Raw genomic sequence first — 21379 nt, 5'->3', positions numbered from 1 at the left:
TGCCGTCGACCTACCCATCTCCTAGCATCTGGATTGGGAATGTACATTGGAGAGATATTTGGTGTAGTGAATGATCCCAGACTGCCTATGCCATATATCTCATGGCCCCAAGTGTGCACAGCAGTTTCTTTTCTGTAATATTGTGAAACAAAAACCCCAGAATCCAACCCAGATTCTGAACATGCCGCAATGACATGGGAGCATGGTAAGTGAAGAAGCTGTGGCTTCTTGCATCTGAAAAAACCTTGCCTTCTGGCGTTATCAAGCAATCCTGAACGACCCTTTGTCTGCGGACACCCTGCCCTATCCTGTCCTTGCATGAAACCTCAAACCTTTGATCCTTTGTGCCCATAGAGACCACTCTGTGATATTGAGCCTTTTTCAATCTTTTCTTTCATGTAATTAGTGACCCTATTACAAAAGTCGCACCTGGATTATTAAGTAAGACAGCAGCTGCCTGGTACCGCTCTCTGAAGTACCTTGTGCATCCGTATATGATGAATTCAACTATGCCAACAAGAGGAAATCCACGAACATGACGCATTACCATATTGTAACACTCTGCGTGGTTGGTTGTCTCGATCCCATATCGACGACCACTAGTGTCATATAAAATTGACCACTTCTCCTTAGGTGCATCCTTAATCCACTGTGTGAAAGGTCCGCCGCCGGAACGTCTCCGACTGGAGGTTGAGGTCTGTTCCTTTAGCAGCTCGGCGCACATGTTATCTATGTTATCTAGTACCTGCCACAATGCATCAAACTTCCGCTGCTGATTCTGAGTGCACAATCTCTTGAACAAATTTATAAGTTTCTTATTCTTAAAGCGCTCAAAAAAATTTGCACTCATATGTCTTATGCACCACCTACTCACAACATCTGGCCATAGAGTAGGCTGTCCTCGACTTCCTTCATGTAGTTGCCTTATTGCTGCTAGAAGACCAGCATGTCTGTCACTGATGAGGCAAACATCAGGCCTTCCAGCAACAACGTGAATCTTCACACGTTCAAGGAACCAGTACCAGCTCTCTGTGTTCTCATTCTCAACAAAAACAAAGGCGATGGGAACCAGCTGCTTGTTGCAATCAACTCCAATTACTGTTAGTATTGTCCCCTTATATCTTTCTGTCAAGAATGTGCCGTCAATACATAGAACAGGATGACAATACATGAATGCCCTCACACATGCACCAAGGCAGAAGAAAGCACGAAGCAGAAACTCAGGTCCCCCATCTAAACTCGGTACAATGTAGGTATCAGCCGCGCTTCCAGGATTTCTCTGCACAATTGCTGACAGCATGTGAGGCAAGTTATCATATGATGCCTCATATGTGCCAAATCTCATCTCAAACACCTTTTGTTTTGCCCGTCAAGCCTTTGCATAGCTGATTTTGTATTGAAAACGGTCGTCGATGTCCCTAATTATCAATTTTGGCTCATAATCAATTTTGTCCAGAATCACCCCATATATCTTCTTGGCAACAAAAGTGGATGTGATGTTACAGTGAGTTTGAGTAACAGCAGTTAATCTACATATATGTGGTGTAACAATTGAACACTCCCAGTGTGTCTTGTACTTGCCCTTGTAGGCATGTACTCGCCATGTACAATCGCCATTGACACACTTCACCTCATATTCTTTGCTGCTAGACTTGACAACTCTGAATTCCTTCCTCAACGATATAGCCCAAAGCTTCACAGCATCTTTCACAGCTTCAATGCTAGGATACTTTGCCCCCTGCACGACCTCATTCTCTCTGTATTCGTACTCATTACTCCTAATATCCTGTATCACTGGATTTCCAAAACCCTTGCCTCTCCATTCACCTAGCAACGGGTAGTCCTCATCGTCTGATGAGTCCCCACATTCTTCCATCATTCGAGCCTCTTGGTCTTCATTCTGTACAGCTTCCACAATTCCAGGTATCCGCTCACCCTCATCAGCTAAACCTTGCGGCTCAGGTTGAATGACATGCACGTTCTGATCTTCTTTTTCTCCTACCTGATCAGCTATACCTTGCGGCTCAGGTTCTGTGACATGCATGTTCTGATCTTCATTTTCTTGTTCCACTGCTTGGTTCATATGAGATGATGTACTTGTTGATCCTTCACCGAAATGGCCTGCCTTCTGGTGAATCTGAATTAGCATTGCAAGAGGCCACCCGCGGTCAAGAGCTGCTTGCATGTAAGTCCGCCATTCTTCGGTGTTTGCTATAAGCATCAACTCCCAGAAATCTCATTCGGTTCCCCAATTTGTCACAGTCTGAACTGTTAGGAAATGAGTCTTTGGATTCACATTGAATATCTCGTGAAGCCATTTGCGTATGGAACCAAAACTCCTCTCTAAGGATTTATCTATTCCGCACTCTCTTCGTTTAAAAGCTGATAGATCTACTCCATACGCATCATGAGAAATATATCCGTCACCATAATGAACTTGAAAACGAATCTTGCTCGACATATCTGGACACAGAATCATGATATTAAATTGATTGTGTTTCAACAAAAATAATTACAACAAAAATATTTGCTCGACATATCTGAACACACAATCATGCTATTTGTAAAGCGTAGAAGAATTTTGGTTACCTGCAGTCGCCGGCTCGAAAATCCGGCAGGGCTTCGCCTCTCTCCCTCCCTCTCTCTTTTTTCTTTGTTTCTGGAATTGTAGTGATGCAAATGAGGGGTGGGGGGACCAGCCAACCCTTATATAGGGGTGGTAGAGCCGGCCGCCCAGCTGCTGGGCGGCCAGGGGGGCCGGCCGCCCCGCTGCCGGGCGACCGGCCCCAGGGACCTGTCTGCAATTTTTTTTTCTTTTTTTTGCGTTTAAGTCCCTGCCGCCCGGCAGCCGGGCGGCCAGGTCCCGGTCGCCCGGCAGCGGGGCGGCCGGGGTATATTTCTGTAAATTTCCAAATCGAAAATATATTTTTATAAAAAACGGAAATAAAAAATAAAAAAATAAAAAAACCGCTCTGGATCATGACCGTGATTTGGATCTAACATGGGCTGAAGCCTTTTGCCTCTGAATAGGCCAAAAGTGGCTCAGGTCGCATTTCGTATCTGTTTTTTCGTTTTTTCTTTCTTTTTCATAGACCCAGCTAAGAGTTAGTGGAATTTGGACCGACTCCTAGAGATAAGGTTGCCTTGTTCTTGTTTTTATTTCTCTTTTTTCCTTTTTCTCTTTATATATCTTTCTTTCTTCTTTCTCTTTATTTGTTTCTAGTCTTGGTTAATTAAATATTTTACAGATTTTTTGTTTATCTTTTCTCTGTTTTCTATTCTTGAACTGACATATTTATTTATTTTGAATGGAGTTTAATTATTTCGATAGTATATCATAAATGTTTCAATAGTGCATTTCTCAATTGTTCACATACTGCATCTTACATGTCTAAGGTTGTATTTTAATTACTCGATAGTATATCTGGGCGTTCTGATAGTGTATTACAACTGTTCCATTTATATCCCTTTAAAAGTTGGCCACGGTAGCTGCATATGTGCACACTTTATTAGTATATTTAGGTGTGACATCTATGTGGGTAATTGTCTATTTTCTCCTCACAGTTGACGCTCGACAAATGACACGGGCAAGTTTTCACTGATCCCTTTGTTGTTCAATTTGCCGACACACGGTCACGTGATTCAGCATTCAGCAACCTGATTGCGACCCTGCTCTCAAGCTGGCATGCCCTGATGAACTGCTAATCTCTATGCTAATAATCCACGGCTGCCCCATTGACAGTTAACCAAACTCATACAAAACTTCTACTAGATCTCTTCACCTCCCGTTAAAATGCCAAGTCCTCCTGTGTACCGGGAGCTTTCCTAAATCAGTAAAGCTAACAATGCGTAAGCCTATGCAGACGTAAGAGTTACAATAGTGTTTTTTTAAGGAAGTTCGTGTCTTACTTTAACTGTTGGAAACTATATCTCTTAAGGATCTTACATGTATAAGCCAGTGACTGCCTTTAATCACAAACTTTGGTGTGTGATTGGCTAGCAGCGCTAGTTTTGCTGGAATTGCACGTACGTAGCAGCCTTTTTCGCGGCATGCGCTGTGTTCGCTTGGCTTGTCAACCAACCAACCAGCAGTACTATTCTCTCATACTAAATCAGCACCAACCACCAGCTACCAGCCAGTCAGCAGTACTGTTCTCTCATAACAAATCAGCACCAGCCATCAGCCACAGCCAAACGAACACAGCGATGATATTGCATGGGCGAGGCGTTGACTTCAACATAATTCTTCTGTGTAATGCTCCGATGAAGATACTTTGGTGTGCACAAGTTTCAAGATATTTTGCTCCAACTAGAGATGGCAATTTTACCCGCGGGTGCGGGTACCCGACGCGATGGGTGAGGGTATGGGTATGAAATTTTACCCGCGGGTATGAGCACGGGTATAGATTCATTCACAAATTTTATATCTTATTTTCTTGTGATTGTATGAACTAAATAAACTGATAGTGAGATTGTGTGAACTAGTAGGTGTGGAAATGACATTGACGTTTTACTTATTATTTGTAGTGAAGCTTATGATCATTGTTGCATTTTTAGATGAAATACATAACTAGAATTGAACGAATTTACTTACATACAACTACAAAATAGATGTTGAAGATAAGAAAAAATGGTGCAAGATGATCCGTTTAGTTCTCTATTTTGCTAATGCTTTGCGTTCGCTTGTATGGATTATAAATTCAAAACAAACTAGTCAATACGCCTAAATTATAGGTTATTTATGCTATTATTAAAATACCCGATGGGTACCCGAAACCCGACCCATACCCGGTGGGTATGGGTACGGGTATAAAATTTTACCCGCTAGACTTTGCGGATACGGGTATGTCTTGTAGTTTCGGGTATTATCGCGGGCGGGTATTTGCTCTACCCGCACGTTACTTGACCCGTTGCCATCCCTAGCTCCAACCTACCGAATGCATCGTTCTTGATTTTCATATCTTGGTTAACAATCATCATGGCCGGATCTTGCCCAAATGAATCCAATCTTAGAGCATCTTTAGCAACAGCTCTCTTAAATCAGACCCTCTACTTATTAAGGGCTTCCTCTATTTTTTTAGACTAGTTTTTTAATCTCAACTCTAGCTGTGGTCTCTAAATCTCACCCTTTTCTTTTGATCTATAGTGTTCTTTTGATCTAAAGTGTAGGATACATTTGTCGGTGAATAGAAGGTTCCCTAGAGATCCTCCATAAGTAGAGGGTGGAGGAATGGAGACCTCCCCAAAACGGAGGCTTTACTAGAAAGTTTGGTTCCCTAGAGATCCTCCATAAGTAGAGGGTGGAGGAATGGAGACCTCCCCAAAACGGGGGCTTTACTAGAAAGTTTGTTGGAGCATGGTTTTTTTATTCCACCCTCCAAATTTAGAGAGTATGATGGAGTTGCTTTTAGGTCCTCACTTTGGCGACAACTCCTATATTGTATAGGTGATACCTACAAAAATACAAATTGGAGAAATGTGCAATGCGGTAACAGTTTCAGTAACTATGTTATCATTTGATCATCAAAAATTTAAAATCACAATCCACCGGTAATATTCGCTTAAAATCCTCCATTAGCAGAGAATCACTGGAGATGTTTTGTACCACTACTATTAGGAATATATTATATATCTGGGCTTCTCCGTGTCCGCTCATTGTTGGCAATCTGGACAAGGAATTTAGGCAAATTAAAGCAGGACAAGTTTCCACTGATGACCTGTTTGTTGTTTAATTATATTGTCTGACCACCACGACATGATTCAGAAGCCTAACCGAGACTACTCACTAGCTGACATGTCCTGAACTCGTAATTGTATAGGCTAATCAAATACTATATCAATCAACAGCTGCACCACTGCCACTAGAGAACGGCAGAAGGCAACAACGGAAATACACGACAGAACCATTCTATTACATGTATTTAATTTGAATGTATAAGGCGACATGTAATATGGGGTCTCGCACAAGGGATCAATTCAGAGTGTCAGCTCCTTCTCGACCTTGCTTCGTCATTCAGAACTTCCGAGGCAGTGTCGCAATCTCAATCAATTTGGGTCAGATGTCCAGAAAAGGCTGTCAAGGTTAAAGGGAAAAAACATCCTTTCAGATGTGAACTATTTGCCATATCAGTTCACAGAAGGAAAATCAGCATGAGGATGGCAGAGTTCTCACCGACTGCAAACTATTCCTGCTCAATCTTCCTCACCAGCATGCTCAAGAAGATAGTTTGCAGCTAGCTCCTCATTCCTGTCACAGGCAAAGAATGCCTCTATGACACGTGCTCTCTCAAACCCCATGGATTCAAGCTGAAATATATGAAAACGAAGTCACAGTGCGATGATATGATATTTCAGATATCAATGCAGTAAGCAGAGAGTTGACTGTGTTATATGTACCCGTCCAATGGCCTCCTGCTCCTCTGGTGTAACATTGATAGCATGAGGCATTTCATCCTGCTCAGGTTGTTCTAAGAAGTCCCTAGAGATTTTTAGGAAGTGGGATAGATGAAATCAGACACTACTATATCTATTCATAGAAAATCAGTGAATAGGAATTTACAACAACAAAATACTCCCTCTGTCCCAAATTATTAGTCGTTTTGGCTTTTCTAGATACATAGCAAAATTTGGGACGGAGGGAGTACAAGGAATCTACACCAGTTGGCAAGTGGTGATGAGGCAGACAAAGAACTCAAAGCGAATAGAATGGAAAAAATAATCAAGCAAATAAGAGAATATTTACCCCTCGCCATCTTCAAAGGGCTCATTTATTAACTGAAGGAACTCAGCATGATTCTCCTGAATCAACCTTAGAATTTGAGGATTCTGCTTGCTCAATTCCTGGAGCATAGGCTATAAAATGATACCAGCACAACATTTAGGCAGGTGCTACACAAGAAACCATGGAATGCAATTCAAAGTAACAGTGCAAAACCTGCAAGATTTGTGGATTTGTTTGGACCATTTCCCTAAGTGCTTGAAACTGCAAAAAAATTGAGATGCTATTAATCCCTAACTAGAACAATGAGGTTTTCATTTACTTACAAGGAAACAGGTACTAGTCTTTCGACAACAGAAGTTTTTTTTAGACCAAAGGCCAGCTTGGCCCTGCTTTATTGAAAGCAAAGATCACAACAGAAGGTTTAATGACAAGTCCGACAAAGCTCATGCTCACACCATAATAGGATGAGGTCAGTCCTAGCACAAGATGGCACAGTAACACTACTGGGGAAGTAAGTGTTGAGGCACAAGGGATGGGATGACGCTGTTACAAGTTACAACTTACCAATATGTTAGAATATCACCTACATTGATAGGCCTGAGCCCAAGAGGACGTGTCCGGTATTCGAGAAAAAAGAGGAAGTGCCCATGGGTGCATTGTATTTCTAATATATTTAGGTTTTTAGCTATGGAAAATAATAGCTAAAACCATAAATGACAAAATTTAAACTATGAGAACCTGTTGGTTGTTTCTAAGAAACTCAAGTGGTCCACCTCCAGCACCACCTCCCGCATTGGAACCCGCCTGTTGAATTGTGCAATTGGTCAACACATGTTTCAATATGCAGTGACTGAACCAAGAAAGTAGTAAACCTGCGGGAAAAGATTTAATGGAGCACTGTTTGGAATCCCAGAGAGATCGGCTTCCCCTGTAGGAGGTTGATCAGTTGTGTTTCCTCCTTGAACACCAACTGGAACAACAACTTCAGCTGTTACTGGAATACCCTAATGTTTGAGATAAACAAAATTCATCCCTTACAAGCAGAAAATTGGATTCAATCCAAAAAACATGAAGGGCAAAACAAATACATACAGAGTACAGGTATTCAACAGCACGTTCTGGGTTGTTGTAAGCAGCACGAAGAGCCCTTTGGACTTTATCTCTGTCCCAACTGCCTCCACCCATCTCCATTAGCTGGTTAATCATTGTGTCAAGATTGCTTCCTGCTAGTAGATTTGATGCTGCATTGTCATATGTGTTTGAAGGGGCCCTAACAAAAAGAAATAAGTATACGTCAGCATAATCACTAAATGCAATAAATGGACATGAATGGTCTGGAATCATAAGAACACATCGTATATGTCTTCTAAGTTTCAGGGGGGTTTGGGGCCTAGCTTCCTACTTTCTGTTTGGAGTGGCTTTCATTTTTTCCCAATCCAAAATTTCATTCCATTATGTTATACAGTTGTAACATTGCATGTCCTTATTATGTGTTTTGATAATTGGGTTTTTGCAGCTTGTACTGGCCTACTGGGTCATATTTACATTTCCATGGAGAAGTTGGGAGATTTTATTTTGCGCTATCCCTTTGCACACATGATAATATCAGCTGATTTAACCGCTTATGTGTTGCTACTTGCTAGCACTATGGAGGTTTTTTCCCCCCAAGGTTGCAAGATTCAATACTGCAAATAATTTCAGAAATGCTTCTCTCTGAAGGTGTGTGTGGGTGGGTGAGGGAGGGAGGGATTTTTATAAGTGGTCAAAAGAGCCCAAAGCACATATGTATGAGTGGCAGACCGGATTACATACTGTGCAGGAGATCCTTCAGTCTGAGATGTTGTAGCTGCTGCCATCCTGCAAAACGAATAATAGATTCATCCCATTAGTTGAAGCAACACTCCATGTAAATGAATGAAGAGGTAAAAATAAAATGAAAAGGAAACGCCAGCAAGAGACTCACAGGGGTTGCGGAGCTTGTCGTGGAGGTTCTACAGGAGGTGGCTGCCTGGTTGCAGGAGTGCTTGAGGGCTAGCAAAGGTTCATGCAGTCAGTATGTAAGCTGGCAGTTTGTGTTTCCACCCCCCTAAAAGGAATAACTTTACCTGGGCAGACGAGGCTCCACTGGAACCAGATGTTTTGCTCTGCAGAGAGAGCAGATAATCATGCATTTATAAGAAACAGACTAAATGTACAAGCATTGCAGGAAAATGATGAATAATGTGGTAACATAACCAACAGATATTCTCCATTACACATATTATTCAAGGAACAGCCAGCATCAGAATGCGTATTGCCATATATCATGTACTCTTATACTGTGATATACAAGGAGTAATGTCTAGTATAGATGCTGCGTAGGAAGTAATAATAGTATTAAACCATGCCAAAGAAAGACGTCAGGGAGACTAAAAAGAATCAATGCAGACCAAAAAAATATTACAGGCAGATTTGTTATTGGAGAATTACTGTTAAATTTTGTATCTAAATTGCCCTTTCCTCACACGTTGGTAAGTTTGACCAAGTTGGTAGGTGTTTGGTTGGTAACCAAGCTTAGGCAAGATTCTTTTGGGCTCCATATGTCATAGAAACTAAAAGTGTGGCAAGATTCCCTTAGGCAAGAAAATCTGTGGCGGCCAAATTCTTTGCCACACTTGCCAAACTTAAGTGTGGCAAGGTGTGGTTAGCAACCAAACATACCCTAAGCCAATACTATGGTAGGGTCAATGTGGAACAGGGAAACTTTGCATTAGTAAATTGTGAATAAAGTTTTCCTTACTATATCAAGTTGTAATAATTGTCACACTAAAATTTTAGTCAAATAAGTGATATATAATTGAAAAGGTTCCTATGAGATATATAGCACATAGTAATACTGGAAGACAACCTTACTGAGCATGACAACTAGAAAGCCATCTTCACTGACTTTGTTCTCATCCAATGTACTTTCATCTTTCAAAACCTGCCCGTTGAAAATTAGCAGTTGTTGACCCCATGGATAGCTATCCTTTCCTTGTTTCTCTTCAATGTTTTTCTTCACAGCCATAATCTGATAAAAAAGCAACAGTTAGCATAACTTGACACAATTACAAATGCCAATAAAACACCTTCAACTAGGAGTCTATTATCACAAACACAGCAAGCAGGCAATCATGATACATCTAAGACCTTGGTGTGCCTGCATTCCAGACAACAAAGGGCAGCAGCATAAACCCAAATGGGCCCAAGAGCATGTGTCTTCCCTTCATCTCCCGAATTTCGATTCTTCTCATCTAAGCCAAACTTCCTTATTTCAGTGAAACATTGGACCCGATCCCCTTTAACTCCATTGTAGGTGGATAACGGTTATAATAATCTTTGCATTTAATTTTTGCTCTGGCAACCACTCCTACAGCACCGCCAAAACCATTTACCAACAATAAATACAGCACAGTAATCCAGCACTTGCCAAATATATGCCATGGTCTGCACACGCAACAGAGACCAGTCCCATAAACGGATAATCACGTGCTCCTACTTCTGAACAAGTTGCAAGTAACACAGTACAAGGAGAAACTGCTAGCTCCAAGCTACAAAGCCTACACCATCCCAAGGACAGCATTAACACCCCGTAACGGCAGCGATCGGAACAATAAGCCCCAAATCCTACACCACAAGGAACACCAGCTGCGGACCTTATTCTCCAGTACCAAACTACCAATGCTACTCCAACTCCATCATTACATAAATCACATTCCCAGCTGCATTCTATCAAAAGCTCCTAACAGCAGAGCACACAGAACAGGAACACGCATCTGCGGCGAAACGGACAGCTCCTGTAGGAATCCTTCCCGTATAGAGCGCCAGCATAAATCACGCGCCCTGCCCACAACAATGACCTGACACTAGCACCGTAGAATCCCTCAAAACGACATACAGCTCATCGCGAATCGTTAATATGAGGCTCCACAACCACTCGAAACCACTCGGCGACCCCATCCGAAGCACGAGAAAAAAAAATCAAAACGGAATGGGGATCGGGACGGCTCACCGTGTCGTTGGGCTGCACCCGGATCTCGAAGTGCGTGCCCTTGAGGGTCTTCACCGTCAGCCTCATGGCGGCGGATGTGGCCGCGCCGGTGCCAGGCGGAATCTAAGACGGGCGAGGCTCCCCTCCGCTCCGCTCCCGCGAGTGGTCTAGGGTTTTAGGTGTGGTGGAGCCCTGGGGAGCGTCGCGCGGAAGGCTCCTCCGGAGTTGGGGCGAAACTGAGGGGGTGTTCAGAAGCAGGGACTTCAAAAAAATCTTAGGGACTTTTTAATATTTAGAAGTATTAAATAAATATTAATTATAAAACTAACTGCAGAACACTGGGGCTAAACTGCGAGACGAATCTAATGAGGTATCTTAATCTATGATTAGCGAATGGTTACTGTAGCATCACTGTAGCCAATCATCGATTAATTAGGCTCATTAGATTCGTCTCGCGAAAAAGCACTCAGCTGTCAAAAAACATTTATAAACATATTTTATTTAATACTATAAAATAGTAAGATTCCTTTTGATGTAATAGGGACTTTTGAAAAAAGTCCCGGAACCAAACAAGCCCTGAAACGCGAAACGCGGAGGGCTTGGGGGTGGTGAATAGGGATGGCAACAGTTATCGAAATCCGATGAGTTTTTGCTCTATTAGCGTGCGAGCATAGACTAAATTTTATACCCGCGGGTTTCTTAAAGGGATAAACTTCGTACCCGTCGAGTTTACTGGTGCGGGTTTGTTCTTCAAGTATCCAAACCCGCAAACCCGTGAGTACAATAAACCCGACAATATATAACCTAAAATACTAATGTCACAAGGTCTTGTATCAAAATAAGATTCAATCACATGTTAAGAGAGACTTAGGCTCATGTACTTTCATTCCCATCAATGATTACCTATTCATAGACTCATTTGGCTATAATGCATTGTGTATTTGTTTATGTTTTCTATTAAATTTTGTTGCTTCTTCTATCGGGTACGGGAAACCCGTGGGTAAAAAAAAACCCGCACGGGTACGGGTACGGGTACGGACATGAAATCATACCCGCGACGGGTATGGATTTTTTAACGGGTACGATTTTATCCTGGCGGATGCAGGTTTGGATTAGTGATCTCTAACGGGTTTGTACCCGTTGCCATCCCTAGTGGTAAACCGGACCCCAAGTCTAGTGGGTAGGGCCGTCATGGGCCGTGCCTTGGGGCAACGGCAGTACTCCCGAGATCGTGGGCTCTCTAAATTGTTGGGCGTGAACGTGATTTGGATCCAAAATGGGCTCAAGGCTTTGCCTCTAAGAGGCCAAAAGTGGCCCGTAGTTCCTTTCGTATTTGTTTTTCTTATTTTTTCTTTCTTTCAAGAAAAGTCTATTTTACCACCTGAACTTATCACCGAACCGAACCTGAAAAATAACTCTAAACTTAAAACCAAAAATCGTATGTGTACCTCAACTTTCAAGCGGGTCAAATTACCTATCACCGTTTCAATATGATTGTTTTGCTTACGTGGTAATAGGACCCACATGTCAGCCCTATGACCCATACTAGTTCATCCCTACCCTGCCCCATCCACCACCTATGTAATCTCAGTCTTGCCTCTGATGATGATGACCCCTCCGCCTCTGCAGCCAGAGCCACCGTCTACGGCACCGAGCGCCTCGACAACCTGCTTAACCTCTGCTAAGGTGGTCGGACCGCCAATTTGCAGTTGATTTGCTTTGCTTCATCGGTGTTCATTTTCCATAGGTGCTACCTAAGAGCTCTGCGCCCAATAAGTGCCATCTTGGAGCAGAAAAGAGAGGGCAGGAGAAAGAGGAGAAGGAGGGAATAAATTTCTTACAAGTGGGGTCCACTACCACACATTCGATGAGGTGGACTTCAACATGTGGGTCATGTTACCACATAAGCAAAACCACCATAGAAAACAACTTTGAAATGGTCAAGTTGGGTAATTTGATCGGAATTGAAAGTTGAGGTTTGCAAGATTTCTGGTTTTTGAGTTTGAGGTTGTTTTTTAGATTCGGTGACAAGTTTAGGGGGGGGGGGGATAAAACAAACTTTTCTCTTCTTTTTCATAAACTTAGCTAGGAGCCTAAGAGTTAGTGGAATTTGGGCAGAACACCATGGTCATGTAGGTTTTGAGGTCAGAAGAAGGTACACTAATGAAAGTTTGTATAATGGAAAGGCAACTCATATAGACGATGTTTGTACCAAGGAAGGCCATCAAGAACATGACAAGAGGGATCATGTCACAAGAATCCCTGATCAGAAACAAGAACATGTTGTCAAGTTCGAGTGGATCTTACATTAGATCGAGTGGAAGGGAATTTTGATGTGTTTGATCTGATCCCTTGAACACAATCATGTTCTTCACTTGTCACAAACTTTCCATTTCATGTTATCACAAAGGAAGATTTTAGAAGTGTAAGCTTTTGAAATTGAGACTTGGCGAAAATTGAATGCTAAGCTATGCTAACCGATGACTTTTGGTGGAGATTTAGTGGCGTGTAAACTCTAGGTTATCTGTAAAAAATCTATATTGGCATTTGCTAGAGATTATGTTGGTTATTTAATGCACGAAATTTTCGAAAAAAACTAAAGTAAAATATGCTTATTTAATTGTACACTAAAGTATGGTGTTGCTTTTCTGTTTCGTGATTTATAGTTACAAATCTCGAGCTCAACTCATTTCCATTTCGAACTGGACCCTTATTTAGGCTAAAATTTCACTTGGCTAATAAGGTTGTGCACTAGAAAACCGAGAAGGAATCCAGTAGTCATCAGGTGGAGAATGGATGGCATAAGGCAACGGTTACTCTCCTTCCACACTAGCTCTGAGAGATGCTACTGATGTCAATCTCAATGGGGCGTGTTATAGCATCCAAGACTGAAAATTTGGTAATTGTGCACTTATGGCATTCCTCTACCATCTTATAAAACTCTCTATCCTCTCTTCTCATAAATAACTCTATCGGAAATCCAACTCCACACGCGTGCGCTAGCAAGCGTACGAGCGCACGATTTCCTACCACGGTGGCTCGGGCTATTGTACATGTACGTGGCTCCCAAAATAGCTTTTAGTTTTTCACGTGACAGTGCTCCTATGTTGTGCGGCAGCAACAAACTTACGTGACGAGCCCTAGCATCCTGAGTGTGGTGCCGGCATATTCCCCAGCCGCCAGCATGTTTTTTTATTTTATCTCATTTTATTCAAAAGGTTCGGTCTTCATTTTTGCTTCTATTTTATCATAATCTTTTTGTCCAAACACTTATCTGCACAACTTATGAACCTAAATTTTATTATCGCAAAACTTATATACATATTTTTTTTGCTTTTTATGCACAACTTATGAACATAAAATATGTTCTTTTATAGATATATAAGTTTATGTATTTTTTTGTTGTACAACTTTTTGAAATGATTTTTGTTCACAAATATTTTATATATAGTGTATGTTCATATAAGTCGTGTTACACTTTTATTTGTATTTTTTTATATTGTATGGTAAAAACAAATGAGTACCGCGATGTCCTAGTGGATGGTATAGCATGGAGTGTGGAGACACGTATTTGCTACGGCGAGGGGCAAGAGTGCGCATGCAGGAGCCGGCTAGTTAGGCCAGTCTCAGTGGGAGTGTCATCGACACGGTTATCAAGACTGTAAACTTGAGAACTGTGCCAGTAGAGTGTCATGGTGATGACACTTCTCTCACATTTCATGACACTTTTCTCTCCTCTTTCCTCATACTATTGGTACATGTTAGCAAATTTAATGTCCATGACACTTCTATAACACTCCTACGAGATTAGCCTTATAGATTCATTGTCCACCTTGATTTTAAAGGAAAGCCACAAAAGAGATTAAGGAAAGAATGTAGCAGTAGAACAGCGCGAACGCTGTCTGATGAATTGCCTGATGCTGGTTCTGCGAGACCGTGAGCAGCCTTCCTCACGGTCGACGACCACACGTGGGTGACCCTAATAATTCACCAGTCTTCCTCCTTCATTCCTCCCGTGCTCTTGCCTCCTTTCTCCTCTTATGTTTCTTCCCCCCGGTCCCCTTCCATTTCCTCTCTTCTGCGCGCCGCCGCCTCCCCGCCACCGCAGCCGCGCGCCGCCGCCTCTCCCTTCCTCCTTTGAAGCCGCGCTCCCTCCCCTACTGAGCGCCGCCGCCTCCATGAGCGCTACCGCCGCCGGATCCGAGCTCCCCGCCGCCGCGAGCCGCTGGATCCGCCGCTGCCGCCGGATCCGCCTCCGCGCGCCGCGCGCTCCGGAGCCGCCGCCGCCAGATCCGCCTCCCTGGATGCGGCGGCCGCCGCTTCCCTGGGCCGCGCGCTCCCCCGCCGGTGAGGAGGACGACGGTTTTTTTCCATTTTTTTCTTTCTTTTCATTTTTTACCTGAGATTTTTATTTTTTATGTAAATTTTTTCTCTTGTTTTTTTTGAATTTATTTCGTACAATTTTTTTGAAAAAAATTTCTGCTCTTCATTTTTTCTTTGATTTTCTTCTAAATTTTTTTTCTCTCTCCAATTTTTCTTTGAAAATTTTGCTGCTCCTCCAAATTTTTTCTAATTTTTTTTCGTCAAAAAATGACAAAAAACTTACTATAAATGACAAAAAAAATAATGTCTGAAAATCGACCGTACGGAGAGGCTCCGTACGGTCGACCGTAAATTAGCGACCCCCAATGAATTGCCAGCAACCGTTATGGGGCGCGCGCTAATTAGGAAGGCCCCTATAACATTTAGTGCTCGTGACTCCGACATTTCTACTATTGGCATTGGACTGATGCCGGCTGGCCGGGTCGACGACCGTGTCCGCCGCTTCCGGTTCCTGTTCGCCGCAATTTGCACGCGCGCGCGTACCGGATGATCGATCCCCACTCGCTTTGGCGTGGAAAGTTTGTTGGTACTTTGGTTATAATAAAAGTCCACGTGCTTCACAAGCAAGCGACCGTGAGTCCGTGACTAGTCCTGGGAGAGTGGAGAAGAAGCCAGCTCCACGGCCACGCGCATCGCGGCAAGTTAAATAGGAGCCTCGGATCCGAGGGCTTCGCATCATCACAGTTCACAAGCTCGAAGAACTCGAAGGCCGAAGCACGCAGCTCAGAGTGTGAATCGAAGCTCGAATAGCTAGCTACTACTAGCTGATCGAGTAGCTTCTGTGTTCTGTCCACAGCAAGCCCGGCCCACAACTAACGATGGCGGTGGCGGCGAAGACGACGATGCCCGTGGCAGCCGGGAGCGGCCGGAGGCGGTACGCGCTGCTGCTGGCGCTGTGGGACTCGGAGTACGCAAAGAATGTGTACGGCGGGTACCGGAACGTCTTCGTCGCCGCGTTCGGGGAGGAGGGCGAGAGGTGGGACTGCTTCCGCGTGATTGCCGGCGAGTTCCCGGCGCCGGAGGACCTGGCGTCGTACGACGGCTTCGTGGTCAGCGGCAGCCCGCACGACGCGTACGGCGAGGAGCCCTGGGTCCGCCGCCTCTGCGCGCTCCTCCGGACGCTCCACGCCATGGAGAAGCGGGTCCTCGGCGTCTGCTTCGGCCACCAGGTCCTGTGCCGGGCGCTGGGCGGGAGGGTCGGCAAGGCGCGGCACGGGTGGGACGTCGGGGTGAAGAAGGTGACCTTCGTGCGGGACCTGGAGGGCTTCGGCTTCCTGGGAGGTCTCGAGGAGCTCCCGTCGAGCGCCTCCCTCGTCGAGGTCCACCAGGACGAGGTGTGGGAGCTCCCGCCGGGGGCGACGGCGCTGGCCTACTCGGAGAAGACGCGCGTGGAGGCGTTCGCGGTGGGCGAGCACGCGCTAGGCATCCAGGGCCACCCGGAGTACACCGCCGACATCCTCCACAACCTCATCGACCGCCTCACCGGCCAGAGCGCCATCCCGGCGAGCGTCGGCGATGAGGCGCGACGGACGGTGGCGGAGACCGGCGGCCCTGACCGCGTGTTCTGGACGGGCCTCTGCAAGAGGTTTCTCAGAGGTGGAGAAAGCAGCAGCCCGCGGCCTCCGCCGGTGCGTGACATGGCGCCGGAGGCGATGATGACCAGCCTCGCCGTCACCGACTGCCCTGACCGCGCGTTCTGGATGGGCCTCTGCAAGCGGTTTCTCGGAGGTGGAGGAAGCAGCCCGCGGCCTGCTGCGCCGGTGCGTGACACGGCGCCGGAGGTGATGATGACCAGCCTCGCCGCCACCGGCTGCTTCGGTAGCGCCGCCGCCGGCCGCCGCTCCAATGGTCAACTTGTTGGCTCGCAGCGCTAGCTTTGCTGGAGTTGCGCGTACGTAGTAGCAGCCTTTTCGCCGCATGGTAGGAGAGGCGTTGACTTGAATATGGTTCTAGATACTTTGGTGTGTACAAACTTCATGATACTTCACCCCACCATACCGCTGCACCGTTCTTCTTGATTTTATTAGAGTATTGAATTTATCTTGGTTAACAATATAATCACAATGGCCGGATCTTGCCTATTGAATCCAATCTTAGGTCTCCGCTTTGACGACTCCTCATATATTGTATCTATATATGATACCTACGAACATATATATTTGAGAAATGTGATAGTTCCACTAAATATGTTAGGGAGAAGTCCGAATTACACCCTCGAATTATCGCCGACGTCTGATTTCAACCTTCAATTACAAAACCGGATAGTATAGACCATCCAACTATCGAAACCGTACAAATTTGGAGATTGTGGTGGTTTTCAAGGTGGTCTTATATTTTCTAAAAAAGTTAAAATTCTAATTAGATCTATAAAAATAAAATCTAATCCACTTTAAATCAGAAAAATATGAAACTAGTACAAAAAATTTTCTAAAAGTGTGACATATCTACAATTGCTCTATTTGAAGCTTAGTTATTTAAAAATAATAGGCTTAACTAAAAGTAAACAAATATTATGAAAATAAAATTTTTTGATCTGAATTACTGAGATGTATCATGGCAATATATAGATAGGTTACATTTTTAGAAAACTTTTAATACCCCTTTCATATTTTTTGATCAAAATGAATTACTTATGAATATTTAAGTTTAAATTTGAATATTTTTAATTCTCATAAAATGTAAAACTACCTTGGAAACCACCCAAGGTCAAATTTGGACGGTTCTGACAGTTGAACGGCATGTGTTATCCGGTTTTATAGTTAAGAGTTGAAAATCGGACTTATGCGATAGTTCGGGGGGTGTAAACTAGACTTCTCCCAATATATTATCATTTGATCACTAAAATCATAATCCACCGTAACAAGGGTAATACTCGCTTAAAAAATCCTCCATTTCATGGAATCATGGGAGACGATGTTTCATACTATTATCATTGGAGATGTTTCATACCACTAATAGTAGGAGTATATCATATAGAGGAGGTTCTCTGTGTCCGCTCATTGTTGGCGTGTCCTTGACAGCGATTTAGGCACGTTAAAGCAGGGCAAGTTTCCACTGATGAGTTGTTTGTTGTTTAATTATATAATTTGCTGACAACCATGACGTGATTCAGCAACCTAATTGATCGAGACCCTACTACTCACAAGCTGATGGCATGTCCTGCACTCCTGTTTCTAACTTTCTATAGGCTAATCGCCCTCAAAAAAGAAATTCTATTCTATAGGCTAATAAATTATCAATCAACAGCTGCACCACTGGCACACAGTCAGCCAAACATTACAAATTTTTTCCTTGTCAACTCCATGAATTATATCTCCACTGGAAGATGGATCTTCTTGTTCTACTTCTTGATCTCATGCCAACAACTAGCAGTCCAAATGCTCAACCATATGGATAGATATCGTATCTTTCATGTCGTTTTACCAAGCTAGCTATCAACACAATAGTGCATGCCAATAAAACAGCTACAGTCATACTTGATATACCTAACAAAAATAACCACAAACGGAATGCCTAATCACGATTGAATCATTGAATGATATTGTACCACTAGTATTTATTAATAGGAGTGCCGTGCCTACATGTCTCCTGGCTTTTGACATTTGACGCGGCCGTAGGCAAAAGCAGGCCAAAAAGCTAGGTTTCATTTTCGTTGATCTGACCTCTTTGTTGTTTATTTTGGCGACACCATCGTGTGATGTGGCAACTGATTGTGACCCTATACTGAGAAAGTGAGAAGCAGACATGCCCTCAACTCCTAATCACGCATAAGTAACAATGCCAAGTTGCCAACCATGTCTTTCCGACAGTCTCGTGTTACTCGATCAACTGACAATTCAACTGGCTGTGGCTGATAGCTGGTGCTAATTTGTTGTAAGAGAAAAATATTGTTGGTTGGTTGCTGGCTGATGACTGATGCTGATTTGGTGTGAAAGAAAAACACTGCTTAACAGAACGAAAGTAACTGCACGGTCGCCGGCATATTGAACGAACCAATCAGCTCCTACTTTCCTTCCCGTAATCAACTGCCCGAATCTCCGAGTCTCCGGCCGCCAAAGGCACATAAATGCATGCTCGGCCGCGTCGTTCCCCACGGATTCCATTCCATTTCCATCCCGGCCGGCGCGCGTCGTGGTCGTGGCCGGCCGGCGGGTCCCCGTGCGCCGCGGCGAGACGCAGTTCGCACGAGGCCCACTTCGTCGGGGCGGCGCCCGATATGTTAAACAAAAGCTCACGTTCTTCGCAAGCGATGATCCGTGATCGTGACCCGAGCCCCATCTCCGATCCACGGCTACTACGCGCGCTCGCGAGGCATAAATCGGAGCACCTGCAGATCGGAGCAATTGCGAGCTCGAAACACACAGCTACCTGGTGCTGGAAGGCTGGAACGATCCGAGGATCAGCTGTGCGCATGGCTTCCTCTAGACCGGCGATGACAGCTGCGACGACGACGGCGAAGCCGGCGGCCGCGGGGACTGGCGGCAGGAGGCGGTACGCGCTGCTGCTGGCGCTGTGGGACTCGGAGTACGCCAGCAAGGTGTACGGCGGGTACTACAGCGTCTTCGTCGCCGCGTTCGGCGGCAGCGGCGCTGCCGGGGAGGAGGGCGGCGAGAGGTGGGACTGCTTCCGCGTGATCGCCGGCGAGTTCCCGGCGCCGGAGGACCTGGCGTCGTACGACGGCTTCGTGGTCAGCGGCAGCCCGCACGACGCGTACGGCGACGACCCCTGGGTCGCCCGCCTCTGCGCGCTCATCCAGACGCTCCACGCTATGGAGAAGCGGGTCCTCGGCATCTGCTTCGGACACCAAGTGAGTGAGCTGGAGCATGCCGTACGTGCTGATTGGATTCCTTCTGATGTTCCTTTCGTGTCTGGAATCTGTGATCATTAGGTCTTGTGCCGGGCGTTAGGGGGCAAGATCGGCAAGGCGCGGAATGGATGGGACGTCGGGGTGAAGAAGGTGACCTTCGCGCAAGATTTGAAGGGCTTCGAGTTCCTCGGAGGTCTCGGTGAGCTTCCCTCGAGCGCCTCCGTCATCGAGGTCCACCAGGACGAGGTGTGGGAGCTCCCGCCGGCGGCGACGGTGCTGGCCTACTCGGAGAAGACGCGCGTGGAGGCGTTCGCGGTGGGGGAGCACGCGCTGGGCATCCAGGGCCACCCCGAGTACACCACCGACATCCTCCACAACCTCATCGACCGCCTCACTGACCAGAGCGCCATCCCGGCGAGCGTCAGCGAGGACGCGCGGCGGACGGTGGCGGAGACCGGCGGGCCGGACCGCGCGTTCTGGACGGCGCACTGCAAGGGTTTCCTAAACTGGGCACGGCGGAGCAGCGGCCGCCCCACGCCAGCGCAGGAACCCGCGCCGGAGGTGATGAGCAACCGCGCCATAGTCGCCGGCTGCTTCACCGCCGGCGCCGCTCCGATGGTCCAGTTGGCTTGCAGCGCTAGTACGAGTCAGGGTTAACCATTTCGTTTTCCGGTGAAATCCCGGTGATCGGCGGAAACAGAATTCCGTTCCGGAATTTCGGCGAATTTCGGCGAATTTCGAACGAAATTTGTTGAATTTTGAATTTTGAAACGAAATATATCGAAAAATACCGAAATTTCGAATCCCGGCAACTAGCGGAAACGAAAAAAAAACCGAAATTTTGCCGAAAAGTTAAACTCTGTTACGAGTACCGGTCAATTGGCACGTGCCTTTTCTCTGCATGATTGGTGACGTGTCCCAGGCTCCCAGCCATGGCATTGCATGCATGCCCACGATACAGCGGCGACACTGTACTAGCAGCTCTCGCTGCAGGAAAATAACAGGAGCACAACATTAAGTCTATCCGCACTCCTCGTACTTTAAACTCATCCTCTAACAAAAATATTTTGTCTTAGTCATCAAGATTTTTTTCCTCTATCTTCAGTTTCATTGCACCCATTCATCATCTATATCTACTCTATATCAACTACCACGAGGTGGGACTCATATGTCAGATTTTTTTACTACTCTATCTCCCTCCCCGTTCTCTCTCTCCTCCCTCCAGTTCTCCCCCGCGCCCTCCCCTCCCTCCCTCCCATTCTCTCCCCTCTGTGTTTCCCTCTCGCCGGCGCTCCCTCCTCTCCTCCCCCTACCTCCCCCTCCCTCGCCGCATCCATGGCCGCGCCGGCTGAATCCACACCGGGAGGAGGGAGCAGCGCGCAGCGGCGGCTCCGGGGCGCGGTGGCCCCTCCTCCGCTTCCTCTCCACCCCCTCGTCGGAGGCCACTTCGCCCGGCGGT

At 45.5% G+C, this 21379-nt stretch overlaps 3 protein-coding genes across 4 annotated transcripts; 2 read left to right on the top strand and 1 right to left on the bottom strand.

The window, feature by feature from the left end:
• Positions 1-5678: 5678 nt before the first annotated feature.
• LOC120654841 (ubiquitin receptor RAD23b-like) lies at positions 5679-10964 on the bottom strand. 2 transcript variants are annotated; one of them, XM_039932506.1, is made up of 13 exons: positions 10752-10964; positions 9609-9770; positions 8827-8865; positions 8685-8752; positions 8522-8578; positions 7814-7991; positions 7594-7725; positions 7460-7525; positions 6935-6982; positions 6743-6852; positions 6397-6478; positions 6173-6306; positions 5679-6073 (listed from the first exon to the last, which is right to left on the bottom strand). In XM_039932506.1, exons 1-12 carry the CDS (start codon positions 10815-10817, stop codon positions 6193-6195), a joined length of 1122 nt encoding a protein of 373 aa, XP_039788440.1. In that variant the 5' UTR covers positions 10818-10964; the 3' UTR covers positions 5679-6073; positions 6173-6192. The 2 variants fall into 2 exon arrangements, with proteins under 2 accessions (XP_039788440.1, XP_039788441.1); XM_039932507.1 differs by having other exon boundaries at positions 8534-8578.
• A 4823-nt stretch (positions 10965-15787) lies between these two features.
• Positions 15788-17204, top strand: LOC120654837 (gamma-glutamyl peptidase 3-like). Its single transcript, XM_039932500.1, has one exon. The coding sequence runs from the start codon at positions 15932-15934 to the stop codon at positions 16985-16987; it is 1056 nt and encodes a 351-aa protein (XP_039788434.1). The 5' UTR covers positions 15788-15931; the 3' UTR covers positions 16988-17204.
• A 2038-nt stretch (positions 17205-19242) lies between these two features.
• Positions 19243-20712, top strand: LOC120653915 (gamma-glutamyl peptidase 3-like). Its single transcript, XM_039931584.1, has 2 exons — positions 19243-19920; positions 20002-20712. The coding sequence occupies exons 1-2, from the start codon at positions 19330-19332 to the stop codon at positions 20575-20577; spliced, it is 1167 nt and encodes a 388-aa protein (XP_039787518.1). The 5' UTR covers positions 19243-19329; the 3' UTR covers positions 20578-20712.
• Positions 20713-21379: the final 667 nt, after the last annotated feature.

The sequence above is a fragment of the Panicum virgatum genome, chromosome 1N, assembly GCF_016808335.1.
Source record: "Panicum virgatum strain AP13 chromosome 1N, P.virgatum_v5, whole genome shotgun sequence".
NCBI classification, from domain to species: Eukaryota; Viridiplantae; Streptophyta; class Magnoliopsida; order Poales; family Poaceae; genus Panicum; species Panicum virgatum.
This window is presented reverse-complemented; position numbering and strand designations above follow the sequence as displayed.